Genomic DNA, 19,315 nt, shown 5'->3' on the forward strand with positions numbered 1-19,315 from the left:
CAGAATAGACCACATAAAATTAAACAACAACTTGCTCATGTGATTCCTGGTTATGAACAGGTGTTTCTGCAAAATCGTCATACCAGGACAAGTTCACCGTGGCCTCAAACGGACTGAATGGACCAAAACGTTTCGGACGAACAAGTTCTTGTACCACTGTACCACACTTTGCAACTTTGTGTATGAATTTGCATATAGAAGACGAGTTTGTGTACCCTGGGTGTATATAGCTCATTCCAGGCAGGCCCAAGCCAGCAGCAGGAGAACACGTGCGCGATCCGCAGTCCATGGCTTGGGCCGCAAATGGGTGGCCGCGGACACAACTATCTCCAGTAGTTGTGTGTCGGGCCACTAAATTAGGTTTTCTGTCCTCCTGTGTGGCTGTGTGCATGTGAAAAAAAAAAAACGAACAGCGTGAGTACATTTACATCGGGCAACTGGAGATAACTGAGAACTAAGCAAGGAGCAGTCTGCTCTCTCACATTGCTGTCCACGATCTAGTGCTTAAGCTTAACTACATGCACTCTAAAGCAGGTCAAAAGTGAAAGTTGGGATGCGCGGGTCCCTGGTTTTCATGGTAATTGACTGATCAATGGGAAAGCCAATTACCCACTTCCTTAGCTGGTTCTAGTTTCTAAATCAAAGGTCCAAAGCCAACACCATGGGAAGAAAGAAGAGAAAAGCAGCACCTGCCATTCTCCCCTGCCTGGCCGTAGATATCATGAAAGTGATCGAAACTTCAAAAGCATCAGTCTAAAAAAAGTGCACACCGAGAATCAACCTGAGGTTGGGTGGTTAGGAGGGTGGTTGTATTCCCAGCCCACCAGAGTCTCATAAAGGCGGAATATTCATTCAGTGGGAGGCGACGTTCCCGTCGACAGCGAGGCACCTGTGGTGACTTCGTCAATTTCAAGATCAAATCCGCTGGCTCAGTCTTCCGGAGGTGCTCATAGGGGTAGGGGTGTGCGTGTGTGCGTTCATAGGGGTGAGTGTATGCGCGTGTGTGTGAGCGTCTGCGTTTGTACTGTATTTCTCAAAAAAAAAAAAGTGCACACCTTGCGAGTATAATAACGGTACACACTAACTTTTGACGGCCTCTTCTGGATTTCTCGGTGTCTCATACAGTTTCTCCTTGCCACTGTCTTTGCACGAAGTGAGATTGCGTTTCCACGGTTCTCAAGGCAGATTCAAACCCTGCCTGCCCAGTTGTTATCAAAGCCTTACTTAAGTGCAATGCTTAGCCAGAAAGAGTGGTCTTTACTCTACAGATGTTCATAACCTACGTTGAAGATTGCGCTAGGTACAATCACTCAATCAGGTCCCAAGCCCTAACCCCCTATGGGCTATGGCGATGATAAATTATACCGCTAGCTTGAGAAGCAACATGCCGACATGCTTGAGAGTTTCATGGCAAGAATCTCTGATGAGTACCTAATCCATCCAGGACACACGCATGTTTACAGTAAAAAAACCCGAGTGTCTGACAGATGTACTGCTAACAAGGTTCAGTGAAACCGAAGATGGCACGCTAGCTGCAAGATCTTGTTTCTCAAAAATTTAAAATGCGGTAGCATGAGCGGACCCAAACGTGCATGTGATCGAAAGGTTTGTGGGGCGAACCAAACGCCAAGATAGATTACCGTCCCAGAGGCGTCGAGGCTAGCAGCGGTGGAAGCAAAACAAAACAAACAGCAGTACAGACTACAGTATCCAAGAACAGTAGGTCGACTAAACGTCAAACGGAGGAGTAAATCGGACGAGACGCCGGAGCGGACGTGACCAGCGGACGGGATCCTCTAACGTTGAGTTCCAAAGTCAGGTAAGCTACAGTATCCTGACTTTTCTTCTTTCAAATCATATGATTAATACCAAAAACGATTTAAATTATTTTACATAATACAAATTTATGTTATGAATTTAGAGTAATTACATACAGGCAAAATTATGGTGTAAAAAAACTTAGTTTAAACTTTTATTTCTACAGTAATTGTCTACAGTAATTATCTACAGTACATATTAGGCTATAATTTCCTGACTTTGCTTCCTCATTTTCCCTGACGTGCCTCCTCAACGTTAGAGGAGCCGATTCCCGTGACCAGAGGCACAGAAGACCCAGACTGTTCCTCTGACGATGGGGGCTCCTCGCAGCGCAGGAACCGACGGGGACTGGACAGAGGGGTGAAAGAGGGTAGAATCTCATGCCAAGTAAGGGCACTGTGTTGAAAAGAGAAGAAGAAATCAGCGGAGCAAGCACTAGCCAGCAGCCACACAGTGTCGGGAAGAGAGAACAGAGGAGAGAACACACTCACACTGGAGTGGGGTTGGGACTGGAAGCAAGGGAACAAGGGGAGAAGAACAAAGAAGGAAAAGCTGAGAGAGATTCAGAGAGAGTAGAGACGGGTGCCCAATCCGCCATGATGGCTGGCATCGTATGGTAGGCGGTTAAAGGGAGGACACCGCTCGTCCGGTAAAGCCGAAAGAAGCTGCCGCTAGCTGCTGCTTTCCCTTCCCCTCCACTCCCTGCTTTTCCCCTGCCGCTTTGCGCTCTATCTGACTTTCGGGGAGAAAGAAATGATGCGAGGTTCCGCTCATGCCTGCCTGCCTAGCTAGATGCTCGTCTTTAGTGCTGCCGGCTGCGGTTTGAGCTGTGGTGGGTGGGTAGGGTACGCGTGTTCCTCCGCTGGTGATTTGCGCCGAGCTTCCCGTCTCCGGAGGTTTTGAGGCGATTCTGCTCTGGTTTTGCTCGGCGGGCGTCGCTGATCTGGTGAATTTGGTGGAAGACTGGTCGCATTTGTTTGCGCCTGGCCGGAACGGAGGATTCTGGTGCCGGAAGTGGAGAGGTACGTGCTACGCTCTCTATTATTTTCCTTCTTGTGTTTGAGCTGAAATTTGTCTCATGGAGCTGCTACCCAGGAAAGTTCTGGGTGGATTTGGTAGCGTCTCCTTTTTGTTTTGGTGGGAATTTTGTGTGGGGATGATTTATCCTGGATATTCAAGCTTGCTGAAGATTGGGCATCCCATGTTCCAGGCTCTAGAAATGTTGATTTGGCTTTGCCATGTTCCAAAATAGGTTTGATTGTGAATTTTGCTGATATTTCCTGGTAGCTGGAATGTCTGAGCTTCAGAGTGGGTCTCTGCAGTTTGTACTCTACTACTTTTTGGAATGAAATACTACAAACTAGCTATGAATATTCTAGCAAGTGTCTGAACTTCAGAGTAGGTCTGAAGTTTGTATCACTTCTGGAATGGATACTAGAAAGTAGCTAGGGGAAAATCATGAATATTCTAGTATAGTTGGATGTGTCTGCTCAATGCTCATGGAGAAGATACTCTGAACTGCCATCTTCTCTTGCTCACTTGAAAGCAAATTATTCATAATATCAGCTGTAACTTCAGTTCATGCATCAGTATAACTTTGTGTGTTGCTGTTTCTCAGGTATATGAGCTGCTCTTGGCTTTGAAGCCATTGCTCACAAGCTTCCACCGGTAAAATGGCAGAATTCAAGGTTGGAGGCCTCGATCCCCGAGCGACGAAATTCAGAAATGTCCCGATTGCTGTAACCCCGGAAGGGTTCTGGTGCTGCCCGTCGCAGACCGTGCTGCAGAAGACGGCGAAGAACCAGAACCAGCAGCCAAAGCCTAAAGCTGGAGCATCCCCTCCTGCATCAAAGGCCTCCTCGGTCCAGAGGGCGCCGACCATTTCATCGGAGAAGAGAACGCATTCAACCCCAACAAGGTCCAGAGCTAACTCAGAGGAGCAACGATGCTTGCCGGCGGAGAATGCCGCCCCCAATCCACCGAAGGTTGTGAGCGAGAGGCCGCAGAAGCAGCATAAGATATCTGTTGGGTTTGGGCAGATTGAGATGAGTGACTTGAGGGTCGTGTTGTATGGCAAGGATGGGGTTGCTGTCAAGATGAGTGTTCACAAGAACGTCCTTGCTGAAAATAGCACCCTCTTTGCTGATAAGCTTTCAAGGCAGTCTCCGGTGTCTAATATAGAGGTGCCTGATTGCGAGGATGTGGAGATTTATGTTGAGACCGTTGGGTTGATGTACTGCAATGATGTCAAGCAGAGGTTGATCAAACAAAGTGTTCCGCGTGTTCTTCGAATCTTGAAGGTTCGCTCAAACTAAATTTAGATTGTCTTTTCCCAGCTGAATAAATCATGTATAGTTTGTCGATTAGACTTTCCGAGCTCACTAAGCTAGTAGGTATATAGAAAAGGTAAAACAAAAGCTAGTGTTCCCTTGCTGTTTGTTAGAAATCAATTATACCTGTGATTTAACTTAGTGCAATATTTGCCTTAGTATGAATACCTTTTTTTCCTTTCCTGCAGATGTTTTAAGACCTAGAGGCTTGCCTTGTGTAGTATTCCCTCCGTCCTGAAAAAGATGTCCAAGATTCCTCTAAATTCGGATGTATCTAGACAGTATTTAGTGTCTAGATACATCTGAATTTAAACAAATCTAAGACTACTTATACCAAAGTTAAATTTAGTTTGGTATATCTACGTAAGGAAAATGTTAGCCTTAAAGCAGCATAATTATGAACCTGCAGTAGTAACACAATAGAAAATCTTCCATGTGTCTTTTGTAGTACAATCTACTTAAATCAAATTTAAAGTTAACTTGATATGTCTGCTTAAGGAACATATTTGCCTTACAGCAGCATAATCATGAACCCCAACTAGTTACAATTAACAAACTGGCAATTCTTCTGTTTTCGGTTAAGAAACTGTTTAGAAAAGGAGGAGATGATCTCCCCAAGCATCAACCAATGCACGCAGCTTTATTTTCACGTAGATTTATTTTCAGCTATTAAATGAACTATATCCATGTCTGTTTCATGCTGTTACATCAGAGGGATATCCTCTTACATTTAATACTACAATGTGTCTCTTAATGAATAATAAGTCATCGAAGATGGCATAGCCCATAACTGATAATGCATCTTACATGCACCAGTTAGTGTGGATTGAGACAATCATACCAATCAGGCCCATGACTTCCATGGACCTTGGCCATTCCTTAGCAACGTGGTGCTTCAGTTAGGACGGACGAAAAACTTGGACACTTTAGAAGAAGTGCACCTGTTGTTCTACTTATGTTTTGTTGTTTGCTGTGTAATTGATGGTTTTTTAATACTGCACAGGTTGCAGAATTATTAGGCTTCCGAGCATGTGTCCTGTCATGCTTGAATTACTTGGAAGCGGTCCCTTGGGCCGGGGAAGAAGAGGAGAATGTGGTCTCATCAGTTCGGCATCTTCAGACTGAAGATTATGGTGTGACACCAGTACTGAAGAGGGTATGCTCTGACCTAACAAGTCCACCAAATGACACATTTGTGCGTATCATAGAACTAGTGTTGAAAAGCAGTGATGATAGAGGGAGGCGGGAGATGAAGTCCTTGGTGCTCAAGCTTCTCAAGGAGAATAGCAGCTGTACCAGTAATTCTGCTGACTTATGTGTTGACACTCTCTATGGATATTGCCAGAATAGCCTGGAGTCCTTGCTGACCTTGTTTAAACAAGCATCTGACAGTGATTTTTCTGAGCAATCTTTGGACCTTAAAGAAGCAGTATTTCGACAGATTACTCTTGAAGCGGATAATCTCCTATGGTTAACTGAGATTTTAACAGGCAGGAATGCTGCAGAAGAATTTGCAGTGATGTGGTCTAACCAGCGTGAGCTAGCTGGACTTCACTCCAAGTTACCAACCAAGTCGCGCCACCTTGTCAGCTGCATCACAGCAAGGCTCTTTGTGGCAGTTGGGAAAGGCGAGATGCTCCCATCTAAGGACACAAGGCAACTCCTCTTGGATGTCTGGTTGCAGCCTCTCATGGATGACTACAACTGGCTGCAGCATGGTTGCAGGTCATTCGACCGGACACTCGTCGAGGAAGGGATCGGGTCGACTATCTTGACGCTCCCACTAGAGGATCAGCAGACGATACTGCTCTCATGGCTTGGCAGCTTCTTGAAGGTTGGGAACAGCTGCCCCAATCTGCAGAAGGCCTTTGAGGTTTGGTGGAGGAGGACATTTGTACGGCCTTATGTCGAACAGCAAGGGAACCAGTTGCAGTCAGGTCAGAGCTGAGATCTCTGGTGGTCACACAAGAAAACTGATGCGGTGTCTTCACGCGTGGAATAGCGCGCTGAAAAACTATCCTGAATGCTAAGTTATTCCCCAGGAAGTGGAAACAATAGGGGGGGGGGAGGGTGCAGAGTAGTGCTTTTCACTTGTGTGAGGGTTGAAATATATAATTTGTGCGTTGTGCTTGTGATGCTTCAGCTTCATAGATTTGTGAAGCTCGCAGAATTCTGGGTACAGAATATCTTGTCTGATGTGGTACTTATCTAAGGCATCAGTTTGTTGCACCGTGTTTATCACACCATTGTGCAATTGTAGTACCACTATATTACCGGTGACATGTAGAAACTGAGTCCTCGTTGATGCAGTTGTAAATATTTTGCTAGAATGTAATGTCTGAAATTTGGGAGAGATTGAATCTTGCTTCAGTAGTAATAATGTACGTCCGGGATTTTTGCAAATGGTGAGCTACCTTGCAGCTTCCTGCTAATTTAGTAATTCAGCCTCCCAGATCAGAAACTGGATGCTCGTGATGCAATTGCAGATATTTTTTGCTGAGATGTATTGTCTGAAATTTGGGGTTGAGAGTATTTAATTCTTGCTTCAATAGTATGTGTGCCTGGGATTCTGCAAAGGTGGAACTACCTTGCAGCTTCCTGCTAAGTCAGTGTTATTAAGTCAACCTTGCAGATCATAAGACCAGATTTTTCTTTCCATTTCAAATTCTAACGGTACATGACACTGAGATGTTTCAACTTTCTTCATGAAACTTGTCCATTCCACTACGTCTTCAGTCATCTTGCAGAGACGAAGCTCTGGAAAACACTGAAGAAGAGGAAAAATCTCGGAAAAACTTGTCCATTCTGTAAAGCCAACATGGCAACATGCTGAAGAAGAAGAGAGAAAAAATCAAGTGTAATGTAGTGATACACCGGTGTCACTAGCAAACAACACAAGATGAGACAGCAATCTGCATGGTCTCATCTGGATGCAGAGTTATGAACAACCACCACTGGGACTCGTGGCCAGCCTCAGCTAGTTAACTAGCTCATCATCCTCTGGAACTCGTGGAAGTCGAGGCCGCCATCGCCGTCGACGTCGTAGGCCCGTATCATGGCCTCGCAGTCGGTGACGGAACGCTCGTCGCCGAGCTGGGCGAGCACCCTGCGCAGCCCCCTGGCCGTGATCCTCCCGGCGGGCTCCACGGCGTTGAACACCTCGAACGCCCTCTTGAGGTCCTCCTCCTGGCTGCCCTCCCCTCTCTCCATCAGCGCCACGAACCCGGCGAAGTCCAGCAGGTACCCGCCGGACGACGACGGCACCTGCAGGTCGTCGCCCATGGACGCGAAGAAGGCGCTCAGCTCGGCGCCCGAGATCTTCCCGTCGTTGTCCCTGTCGAAGTGCTGGAAAATCCTGCGCAGCTCGGACTTCCTGCCACTGCTACCCGTGCCGGACGACCTCCTGCTGGAAGACGACGACGATGACCGGGCGACGGGGCTCGCCACGTCGGACTGGCCGCAGAACAGCGGCAGGCCGAGCTTGAAACTCCTCTTGCGCGTCAGGCCCTTAGCCGGCTTCGAGATGCTCACGTTCGCCATTGATGTTTGGCTCTTTGGCGTCACAAACACTACGATAAGTCAAGAACTGAAGGCCTCTGTTGCTCTACTACTTGTGCAATGCCAACGTAGTTGTGGAGGAATAGCTATGCTGTGTGCACCCTTTTATAGGTCCTCAGCCTGGAGCATGGGATGCCAAAATCGAAGCAGATTTGCAGAAGCTGCGATGCATCTTTGTGTGTGGCGTTTGACCGGTCGTGATCAGAAGTTAGTTAGCAACTAACCTCGCTTGCCTCAGATACTGTCAGTTGCTCCCCGTCGAACAACGTGATCACATGGCTCATGATCCCAGCGCCGCCGTCCAACCAACAACGATATCTCGGATCGAGCCCACTCCCTATATCTTTTTAGTGTAGGACTCCACTTGCCGTTATTCAAATTCTGAGTTCAGTGAGGCCCTTGACCTGATGACTAACAAGTGAGATAGTACTAGTGAAATTTAACTGTCGGCAGGGCTTAGGATTCTGAACATTCAGAACTTTTGGGTTATGTGACATGTCCTTACATGTCCACAGAGAGCAGAAGGCTGAAGCTAGAGAATTCAATCCAAAGTTGTACCCATCGCTGTGTTTTGATCTGGATTCCGTTTTCTTCCATTGTCATGTTTGGAAGAAAGTAGATGGATACTCAGATTTCAAGAGAGATCTCCTTAATACGGTCCAGGGAGCAAGAAAATCTGAAGTTCTAATCTGATGATTCAAGAATGAGCCAAACAATGCAACTGCCGAACTTCCATGTGCCTCTCATGGAAGACATAAACTCCTAGGAGTTACGAATTGTGCACCGCACATGTTTGTGTGGTATCACCACATGGCAATAGATGCTGCTGGTTACCGGTTACAGATACCTGAAACTCATCATTGGGTTCGAGCATCGAAGCTACTAGTGGAAGAATCTTCTTGTTAGTTTATGTGCACCGTTAGTTTGACCAGAACGAAAAAATGTCAGGTACCAACTTGACATACAAAAGAGAAGTTGAACGCACCGACCACGGAAGTAATGATAGGAAGGGGAGGTGCTGGTAATAATCAAGCATAGACTGTAATTTTCAAATGAGTTTGTATGACTCAGTTTACAACATCTTACAGAAAAATCCAGTAACAAGAGCGATGGTTCATCTTCGGGGTATAGTCTGTATTGTTTTATCACTATGTTCAGTAGTAATACACCTACGACATCATTTTCATTTCAATGCAGTAATACCATAGATCCATTAGAATGTATGATATTTTCCTTGTAACCAAATGCTGCCTCAATTTTGAATACAGAGTCCAACTGCAACATGCCTTGCATTCGTCAAATAGATGGTATGATTTTCTTTTCTCAAAATGGGACTTGTTTGGAGTTCCTACCTCAATCCATGCAAAACGACATCTGCGTCTTCAATGATCTCAACTAAGCAAAAAGAATCCCTCATGCAGTACTTGATTTATTATCTACTGTTTTCTCATTAACACTGATCAACTCTGGTACTTTATTTAGTAACCGGTTCATCTCGTCAGAAAATTCAATCTTGGCTCGATTTGACTTCCCACCGACTACTACTGTAGTTCCATCTTGCAGCGCCCATAACTAAGCAGAAATTAAACCATAAAATTTTAGCAGTTAACACAGTGCTTGCCTCAAACAACCAGGAAAAATAAGAAGTGTATCTGTATATACCTGAGCATGAGAAAGATAGCTAATGCAGGTCGTCAACATGAGCGCGCCAAATCCAGCATACACGACAGGAATTCCTGGATCGGTCTGATGGAAAGGAACATACAAGACACATTTAGTAGTTTATGCAACATGCAAAAAATGTCTTCGAAAGAGAAACACTAAATCTGTAGCCCTGACCTTAAGATCCAGACCCGTACTGCCAATAGCGTCTTCAATTAATATTTCATTACCATTGATTTCAATGGGGAGCTTTGAGCTTGGCCGACGAACCCCTACAAACTTACCATCTTGATCATACAACACAATAGACTGCAGATCTCGAGCAAGCATAGATCTAGAAGTCACCAAGAAAATAAGTTATAATAACTCATGGCTAGTGCCTCAATCACATTATTAACTCAGGATGGTGAAAAGGTTGAACATACATTCCCTTGACGCTAGACTTAGTCGGATCAGGATCTTCAAGTGGCAAGAATGTTCCATATAGCTTTTTATTGCCACTCTGTTTCAAGGAGGCCATGGCCAAGTTGAAAGGGCCTTCACCATTTTTCTTCACTTGTAGTGCTGAAAATCCCCAGTCCGTTTGGTATATCGTGATCGCACCATACCTCAGGGGATCATTCACCTTGATCGTCTTCCTCATTACTTCCTTGCCATCAAGGTCGAAAAGTGAAAGATCACTGTAAAATTGTGAAACCTGGCAAATTCAAAACATATACCTACATGGTAAATATGGCGTCATGTAAGCACAAAACAGAAGTGTCTAAAAGTACTTAGAAAAGTTGATACCTCTCCACTGTCATAGTACTCCATGTAGAACCGATTGACATGGACTTCCGTATTGAAAGCATCCGGCGCGACGGAGAAAATGCCTTTGGGTTTCATGATATCTCCAATTACGAAATTTAGTCCCTGCGGGACATCCACCGAGCCTTTGAAGCTCCCGGTCGCAGAAAGGGTGGCACCTGCCATCACAAAAATCATCGCCACGTGCACTCCGATAGGCGCATAGCGACCGGCCAGGCCCTTGAAAGCGTACAAAGACGGGCCCTTGGTGAAGACCTGTAACATATCAAGCACATATATAATGTTACATGTCAAGAAGGCAAGGATAGCAATTTGGGGGCAAATGCAGTGCACTGAAAGTGATAAACACCTCATATCCAGCCCCCATCAAAATGACCCCCAAATCCTGAATAGATGCGCGGGGAAGAGATTCGGAAAAGGATTGTTTCTTGATGCTTCCTCCTGAACTCATAAAGGACCATCTGCAAGAAGAGGAGCCATGGGCAAATGAAATCATGCACTGATTAAGTATCTGACTGGTCACTGGTCAGCACACCAAGAGGACATACTACCTTTTCGCCACCTTCACCATTGGCAATTGGGTGGTGAAGGTGCAGGCCATTAACGACGCGGCGAGGAGCGCGAGCAAGCCGAGGAATACCGGCGAGGAGAACATGTGGTCGAAGCCTGGGGTGAGGATCCACCTCCACGTGATGAAGCCGAACACCGGGTTGTCCTCGGGGAACTGCTCGAAGTAGTGGCTCGGCACCTCTCCTTGGTCAATCACCGTGCCTGCAATTGCAATTGTAAATTTACAACATAAGCATAGGATTACATAATTCACTACCTCTCAGTAATCCATTCAAAGCAATTTCAAAACTGAAAACTGTCGCGACTGAGAAGGAGCACCCTTACCCAGGGCCATGAGGCCGGCAATGGCGGACATCTCGGCGATGGCGAGCGGGAGGTTGGACAAGACCGAGAGCGTCCGCTTGGTCGCCCGCCTCAGAAACCGCACCGCCGCGCCGTCCACCTTCGTCTGCGCCTCTACCTTGCCCTCCTCCTCCTCGCCGCCCCGCTGCGCGACCGGCGGCGCGGCGTCGAAGAACACGACCTGCTTCTTAGCCTTGCCTGCTCCGGTGGGTATGACCCCGCGCTTCGGCCCGCCGCCGCCATCACTCCCCTGCCGCGGCACGTCGCAGGAGACACGGAGCCGCGCGGGGAGGCGGGGAGACGGCAGGAGGGGGCGGTGGCAGGTTCTGGAAGGGTTTAGGATGAGGTAGCACGTCGGGGAAGGCATCGCCGCCGTGGAGAGGAGGAGCAAGAGGGAGCGGGAGAGGCGAGGAGTGGCGATGCATCGTCGCTGGCTGGCTTCGTCTCGCGCCAAAAAAGAGGGGGAGGAAGGTGATGCTGCGGATAAGGTGTCGTCGTGCACGCGCGCGCTGCGCACAGGTGAACGCAAAATATCTCGCGCGTGGGCTGTTTTTCTTCAGATATTTGCAGGGGCTGAATTATATGGGCTGAAACTCCTGGTCTCGGCTTGAGGCCGGGTGAGCTGCTTGTGGGCTGCAGGGCTTGGCCATTTGCTGGAAAAATGAAGCACGATTTTGGCCTCATCAAATTTCTATTTTTTTCTCTTGAGAAAACATATTTATAATCAACAGCTACATGGATCCAAAATTAATTCCTTTTAACATACTCTGAAGCATGTCGGAGATTTATATAAATTTAGATGTATCTAGACACTAAATCATGTCTAGATGCATCCGAAATTAGATAAATCTCCGACATGTTTCATCGAACAGAGGAAGTACATGCGAAAAACTAGAGAACAAGGAGCCCAAAGCAAGTTTGGGGCGACCACCTTGTACCTGGCACGGTCCCAAGAGGAACAAGGACTAACATGAGGCGGAAGTGTGGGGAGCGATGCGAGTGGTTTCAGAGGTGCATGGTGCAAAATCTTATAATGATTTTTAAATATGACCCAAGTGGATGAATTTGAAGTCTTATAATGATTTTTCATCGGAATGAAAGGCGCAAAAAGGGAAACATGATTAAATATGACCGGAGTAGAATATAATTAAACCCTTCTCATGAAAAATGATGCGTGCCATGACCCCATGTCCTAGTCCAACACCCATCCATGTGTCTCCTTTTTGTTTACCACGAGTATCCCACACTACATAAAGTAAGTATGGGGCAACAAAATCGATCCTTGACTGTTTTCACAACAAGCTTTCAGGGCTTAGAGAAGCAAGCGAGGTGCCGGCAAACAAATTTGCTCCACCACTTGAGCGTCATTGATACCTCAGATGATTTGATTGTTTCCATGCGTGCTCGTTAGAGGCGGCAACAAAGCCAGCCATGGTTTTCATAAAGCCGTGAGAGCGCGATGCGACTTCACCACCATTGTTGAATTTGTAAAGAGTTTCGGTGGGACATGAAAAGAAAGAAACTATTTCTTGATTTACATCAAGGAATGCATCTACGATGAACATGTCTCCATTACTAGCAAAAATGTGGTCCTAATGGGTGGTGGAATGGACAAGATGATCAACATGGGATTCTCTCAAATAGGATGCGGAAAATATGTTTAAGTCGGTCACACTTGTTATTCTATGTTTTCATATTACTAATTTACTTTCATTTCCATATAAAAACTCGTACTAACAGTGGTATATACATTTTTCCCATGGGGAAATTGTATTTATAGTTTTATAGTAAAATTTCATATTTTTGCATGTAGTTTTCGCTAGGACAAAAAAATTCAGTTACTTACTTAGCATAGCTAACTACTACAATGTAGCTCAATTATGATTTCATTTTCAATATAATTGTGACATATAAGGGTGACAAATATAATGCTTATGTGCAAAATTGATACCATAACTTAAAAAAACGATTTTAGATTTTATATTTAGACGACATTGTCTCTCCTATAAAAAGATCAATTAACCAGATCATGTAATTCGTGACACTTTCATAAGTTATGGTGTACATATATTAGAGTATGCAAGTTTGCATATATTTAAATATCTCCAAATATCAAAACACATATATGTAAACAATATGGTCCAAAAAAAAATATCTTCCAAGCAATTATTGTGGTATTTTTTACATCGCCACTTCCATCACGGATGACAATGGCTGCAAGACTCTCTATTGTCAAGCCCCATGGTTAGACATGAGAAAACCAATTGAAATTGTGCCGCTCATCCAGTCATCATCCAAAAGAAAGAATTGTATGGTATCCAAACCCTTAGTTGGCGACACTTGGATTTGGAAGATTGAGTTGGGGAAAACTTCACCTTCAATCATATTGCACAATTTCTTGAGCTTTGGGGACTTCTAAGCCAAGTGCAACTTTAGGAAAATATATATGATGCCATAGTTTGGAGGATAACAACAAATGGGCAATATCCACTTAAGTGGGCCTATGAGGTGCAATTCTTGGGCTTTATCTTATCGAACATCAACGGGATGGTTTGGAAGGCTTAGACACCTCCGAACGTCAAGTTGTTTGCTTTGCAACACATAAAAGAGAGGGTGGACAAATTTCGTGGGTTTTTCTCATTATGCAAGCAAAATACGGAGTTGATCACTGACTTACTCGTTAATTGTGGATACAACATTTTACTTTTGAGCTCTATAAAGGATCGTTCGGGCATTGAAGATGTTCAACCACAACAAAGGGGAGGAGCTGATCACTCAATCTGAAGTTGCTCAATCATGACGACGGTTGGTTCTATCCCGAACCATAAAGCTTTGATCTCCCTCACTTTTCTAACCTCTTGGAGATTTGGAACAAGCGTAACGTAATGATCTTTCATAATAATCATGCGCCATTTTTTGTATTTCTAAATAAGATTAGAAAGAAGCCCGTTTGTGGGTTATCATACATGCAAATTGTTTAGTGGAAATTGATGCCGAGAGAGAATTTCTTGTCAAACTCCTTACTCAGAGGCAAAGCGTTTTGTAATATGGAATAAGTACGTATTTGTGTTACGTACATTTTTCTGAGAGGTAAATTGTGTTTATACTGAAATTTTATATTTTCCACATACATATTATTAGAACAACAAGCTTAGTTATTTAGCATAGTTAACCACTATTATGTCAATTAATTTTTACTATGATTTATTTAGTATAGTTTTGACATGTACGGGTGAGCAATTTACTCCTTGTGTGCAAAGTCGTACCGTAATTTTAAGAAAAAAGTATTTTTTTTATTTGAACCGCACTATCACCGAAAAAGGATGACTAACAAAAACCATGTAATTCACGATACATGAATAGATTTTTCTGTACATATATTATAGTATGTGTGTTCTTGTATATTTAAATGTCTCCAAATGTCATGATACATATATGATATATCTAAAAGTATGGTCTAAGAATATCTTGCAAGAGGTTTCAAGTGTTATATTATTCTCGTTTGTGGTTGCTTTTTTCCATGGAAATATTATAAAGAAATCTCACTTAGCAAACATACCTTTTCCCTCCCCTCTGTTGTGAGACATGAGAAAACATATGAGATTTTTTTTTCCCGAACGTCCAGCACCAACAGGTCCAGGGCTGTTCTCACATTCACTTGTTGATCTCGCAGCAGGAAAGGGATAGAAGGGACGAGCCCTATGGTAGTATGGTGCATTGCTCCCATATATGCTAGACCAGACCACGATGGCACGCGAGGTTGCTGCGTCCGTCCATATACAAAATGTGATATAATAATAAGAATTTTGCAGAATTATATATCGATAAAATTAAATATGGATAAACTAACTCACGGATAATTGAAATGGGGAACTAATGAGGCATACATAAAAAGGTACACGTGATGCCCTCGCCTTAATAACGTGTTATTTCTAAATTTATCTCCATCACAATATGATGAAGAAAAAACATGCTTAGATGTAATAAAAAAGAAACCTCACGTCAAGGGAGAGATTAACATCAGCCGGGGTGATGAGTGATGTAAATTGCTACAAAATTCAGAGCTAATATGGTTGGTGATGAAACTGCCCTGTTTCGATGTCAATATTTCAGTTTTAGGATGTGTTGTCAATGGTCTTGAGTGTGTACTTTTTCTTGGGTGAAAACCTATAACCTATGATCAGGACGATGAGAACGCGTGTTCACTTTTTTTTTTGAAAGCATCGCTTTTGAAAAAGATGGATTTCTTGTGTTGTCTTGGTGGTGTTAATCCGCTATTTCAAGAAGCAGATCAGTGCGGCGAAACTTTTATTTTCTATAGTTCTTCTTTCTTTCTTTACCTGCGTGTATATGCAATTTCATTTAGACACTGCATTGTTGCAAACATGTAATTGGTATATTTACAATATTAACTTTGTCGAAAAAGACTTCCTCCTCGAAATAGGCTTTCGCCCCGCTATATTAATATAGCAACGAACTGATACAAGGTTGAGACCACCGCTGGGGCAAACAACACAGCAAAGCCCAAAAGAAAACAAAAGAAGAAGAAAAAAGAAAGAAAGGATGGCAAAGTCGGGTCGACGAAAACTCTGATGATCCGCAACCGCTGCGCCCTCCGGAAGATGCCCACCACGAGCTTAGCCCTCCGAAGCGCCGCATACCAAGGCAGCACCTTCAAGAAGGGATGCGACGATGACGACGCTGCTGCCCGGACAAGCCTAGGGTTTCCCCCGGTATGCGGAAGGGAAGTGGGAAGAGGAACCCCGATGCCCCTCAAGAAGGAATGGTGGCGCCCGCGAGCGTCACCGCGTCGGTGTCGGCCATCGACAAGGATTTCCCCCGTCCCCCAAAGTCCCACGGCCCCGGACACTCCGTCATGCTCCGGCAACCTCGCCGCCAACCAACTCGCACCACCACGGTCATGCAACCACCATCGCCGTCTCACCGTGACCCACTGACGAAGACCGACGAAACCGATAGGAAACACCCCGAGCCGAGGAGAGCCTGGACAGCAGCCACGCGGGAGGGTGCAACCTCCACCGCCAGCTGCGGTGACAGACCGGACGCAGCTACAGGAGCAAACCAGGCCCCTTGATACGTCTCCAACGTATCGATAATTTCTTGTGTTCCATGCCACATTATTGATGTTATCTACATGTTTTATGCACACTTTATGTCATATTCGTGCATTTTCTGGAACTAACCTATTAACAAGATGCCGAAGTGCCGATTCGTTGTTCTCGCTGTTTTTGGTTTCGGAAATCCTAGTAAAGAAATATTCTCGGAATTGGACGAAATAAAAGCCCGAGAGGCCTATTTTCTCACGAAGCTTCCGGAAGTCCGAAGACGAAAGGAAGTGGGGCCACAGGGGAGCCAAACCCTAGGGCGGCGCGGCCCCCTTGGCCGCGCCGCCCGTCATCCGGGGCCCCTGTGCCCCCTCTCGACTTGCCCTTCCGCCTACTTAAAGCCTCCGTGACGAATCTTCCGGCACCGAGAGCCACGATACGGAAAACCTTACTGAGACGCCGTCGCCGCCGATCCCATCTCGGGGGATCCTGGAGATCGCCTCCGGCACCCTGCCGGAGAGGGGAATCATCTCCCGGAGGACTCTACACCTCCATGGTCGCCTCCGGAGTGATGAGTGAGTAGTCTACCCCTGGACTATGGGTCCATAGCAGTAGCTAGATGGTTGTCTTCTCCCCATTGTGCTATCATTGTCGGATCTTGTGAGCTGCCTATCATGATCAAGATCATCTATCCGTAATTCTATATGTTGCGTTTGTTGGGATCCGATGAATAGAGAATACTTGTTATGTTGATTATCAAAGTTATGCTTATGTGTTGTTTATGATCTTGCATGCTCTCCGTTACTAGTAGATGCTCGGCCAAGTAGATGCTTTTAACTCCAAGAGGGAGTACTTATGCTCGATAGTGGGTTCATGCCTGCATTGACACCTGGGGGAGTGACAGAAACCCCTAAGGTTGTGTTGTGTTGTTGCCACTAGGGATAAAACATTGATGCTATGTCTAAGGATGTAGTTGTTGATTACATTACGCACCATACTTAATGCAATTGTCTGTTGCTTTGCAACTTAATACTGGAGGGGTTCGGATGATAACCTGAAGGTGGACTTTTTAGGCATAGATGCAGTTGGATGGCGGTCTATGTACTTTGTCGTAATGCCCAATTAAATCTCACTATACTCATCATGATATGTATGTGCATTGTCATGCTCTCTTTATTTGTCAATTGCCCAACTCGTAATTTGTTCACCCAACATGCTGTTCGTCTTATGGGAGAGACACCTCTAGTGAACTGTGGACCCCGGTCCAATTCTCTTTACTTGAAATACAATCTATTGCAATACTTGTTTTACTGTTTTCTCTGCAAACAATCATCTTCCACACAATACGGTTAATCCTTTGTTACAGCAAGCCGGTGAGATTGACAACCTCACTGTTTCGTTGGGGCAAAGTACTTTGGTTGTGTTGTGCAGGTTCCACGTTGGCGCCGGAATCTCCGGTGTTGCGCCGCACTACATCCCGCCGCCATCAACCTTCAACGTGCTTCTTGGCTCCTCCTGGTTCGATAAACCTTGGTTTCTTTCTGAGGGAAAACTTGCTGCTGTGCGCATCATACCTTCCTCTTGGGGTTGCCCAACGAACGTGTGAAATACACGCCATCACCCCTCTGGCCCGGCCGAGCCCGCCGGGCTCGTGAAGCTCCCGTGGCCGCGCTGCAGTCCACGCGCCGCCGTCCTAGCTCCCCTCAGCAGGAGAAGCTCCACCAGCCACCGGGAGCAGACCTCGGGATGCCAGACCTGGCCTGCCCAAGCCCAGATGGGGCCCAGCCAGGCCCTGATCTTGGTCAGGGCCGCCCCGCCGCCAAGAGGCCGCGCCGTCGCCACCACGTCACCCGGCGTCGCCGCCACCCGGGAGGAGCGCAGCCGCCGCCGGAACACTTGTCCACCGAGATGCAGCGCCGCCAGAACCGGGGGACCCCGCGTCGCCCGCCTCGCACGCGGGTAAGAGCGTGTCCGCCGCCGCCGGCACCGCACGGGACTTTGCCCGGCGGCCTGCGCCGACGGGCGGCGAAGGGGAGGAGAGGAGGGGACGGGACCTGGCGGCGCTAGGGTTGGGCGTTCGTCCGTCTCCGCCCGCGGGGGACGGAGCGGACGAACCTTTTTTTTTTCAGAAAGACTTCAGAAAGCCGCACGGTAATCCTCTCCCCGCAGCAAAGCTCCACGAAGCTTTCAACTAAAGTCAGAGCTCCTGTTGGCAGCGAATCTGCTGCGGAGTGCGGACGCTGCCGGATAAACCTGACTGTGTAAGAGCATCTCCACTCGTCCCCCCGACGAGGCCCCCGGCGAGCGTTTTTTCCATCCGGACGGCGTAATTCGGCCCAGTCGCGCCCCCGGTTCCTCGTTTTCGTCCGGATTTGGGCCTAAATTCATCCGGCGATCCCACGCCACCCCCGGCCCCCCGGGGAGCTCTCGGGGACTCCGGACGAGTGAAAAGCGGGGAAGGGCCCGATCTGTCGGTGACTCGACGCACGAACCCCACCGCCACGTCGCTCAAAATCTCCCCCACCCCTCATATCTCTCTCGCCGCCGGCACCACCCCGCCGGCTTGTTGCCCAGATTCCGCCGCCCCTCCTTCCCCACCTGCCTATATTCCGCCGTGTTTGGACGACGGCCTATCTGGCTGCTCTTCCGCCGGCCTGTTTTCCGGTCTGCTTGCTCGTCGTCGCTCGCGGCTCGGGTTGCCTCGACCACGCCCGTCAGGTGTTCGTCCATTTGCCTCGCCGGCCATGGACTCGGACGAAGAGGAGGAGCAGATGTTCGTCGAGCTTATGCAAGAAGAGATGGCAGCAGCCGCCCAAGACGACGAGCACATGATGATCCTTGGTTGCTTGGCAAGCATGTACGCCGGACCGGCAACTCGTCGGCGTGGTGGGTCGGCACGAGGTCGCCGGAAGTGCAAGCCGAGACAGCGAATGGAGGGCTACTGCATGTTGTACGCCGACTACTTCGCCGACAATCCATTGCACGGTGAGAGTGTTTTCCGGCGTCGTTTCGAGATGAGCGAAAGCTATTTCCGCAAATTGTGTATGCCATCCGCCGGCTTGATCCCTACTTCGGATGCAAGGCGGATTGCACTCGGTTTGGTTGGATTTTCGTCACTGCAGAAGTGCACAGTGGCTATGAGGATGCTGGCGTATGTAGCTC

General features: G+C 46.8%; 3 protein-coding genes across 3 annotated transcripts; 1 reads left to right on the top strand and 2 right to left on the bottom strand.

The window, feature by feature from the left end:
* The first annotated feature begins 3,450 nt into the window (after positions 1-3,450).
* On the top strand, positions 3,451-6,648 carry LOC124704416 (BTB/POZ domain-containing protein At3g50780-like). The gene is made up of 2 exons (XM_047236672.1): positions 3,451-4,118; positions 5,152-6,648. Exons 1-2 carry the CDS (start codon positions 3,492-3,494, stop codon positions 6,094-6,096), a joined length of 1,572 nt encoding a protein of 523 aa, XP_047092628.1. The 5' UTR covers positions 3,451-3,491; the 3' UTR covers positions 6,097-6,648.
* Positions 6,649-7,133: 485 nt separating this feature from the next.
* Positions 7,134-7,688, bottom strand: LOC124700686 (probable calcium-binding protein CML41). The gene has a single exon (XM_047232773.1). It carries the CDS (start codon positions 7,686-7,688, stop codon positions 7,134-7,136), a length of 555 nt encoding a protein of 184 aa, XP_047088729.1.
* Positions 7,689-8,722: 1,034 nt separating this feature from the next.
* On the bottom strand, positions 8,723-11,518 carry LOC124704417 (cytochrome c biogenesis protein CCS1, chloroplastic-like). The gene is made up of 8 exons (XM_047236673.1): positions 11,070-11,518; positions 10,727-10,946; positions 10,525-10,636; positions 10,158-10,430; positions 9,794-10,065; positions 9,546-9,702; positions 9,369-9,452; positions 8,723-9,278 (listed from the first exon to the last, which is right to left on the bottom strand). The coding sequence occupies exons 1-8, from the start codon at positions 11,452-11,454 to the stop codon at positions 9,120-9,122; spliced, it is 1,662 nt and encodes a 553-aa protein (XP_047092629.1). The 5' UTR covers positions 11,455-11,518; the 3' UTR covers positions 8,723-9,119.
* Positions 11,519-19,315: the final 7,797 nt, after the last annotated feature.

The sequence above is a fragment of the Lolium rigidum genome, chromosome 3 (genome assembly GCF_022539505.1).
Source record: "Lolium rigidum isolate FL_2022 chromosome 3, APGP_CSIRO_Lrig_0.1, whole genome shotgun sequence".
NCBI lineage: Eukaryota > Viridiplantae > Streptophyta > Magnoliopsida > Poales > Poaceae > Lolium > Lolium rigidum.

What these genes read in the sequence shown, in the direction of transcription:
- LOC124704416 (XM_047236672.1), top strand. Translation starts at nt 3,492, where the DNA reads ATGGCAGAATTCAAGGTTGGAGGCCTCGATCCCCGAGCGACGAAATTC. An exon ending in GTGTTCTTCGAATCTTGAAG is followed by an intron (nt 4,119 to 5,151) that starts GTTCGCTCAAAC and finishes AATACTGCACAG; the next exon opens with GTTGCAGAATTATTAGGCTT.
- LOC124700686 (XM_047232773.1), bottom strand. Translation starts at nt 7,688, where the DNA reads ATGGCGAACGTGAGCATCTCGAAGCCGGCTAAGGGCCTGACGCGCAAG.
- LOC124704417 (XM_047236673.1), bottom strand. Translation starts at nt 11,454, where the DNA reads ATGCCTTCCCCGACGTGCTACCTCATCCTAAACCCTTCCAGAACCTGC. An exon ending in ATGGTGAAGGTGGCGAAAAG is followed by an intron (nt 10,637 to 10,726) that starts GTAGTATGTCCT and finishes CTCTTCTTGCAG; the next exon opens with ATGGTCCTTTATGAGTTCAG. An exon ending in GCTATCTTTCTCATGCTCAG is followed by an intron (nt 9,279 to 9,368) that starts GTATATACAGAT and finishes ATTTCTGCTTAG; the next exon opens with TTATGGGCGCTGCAAGATGG.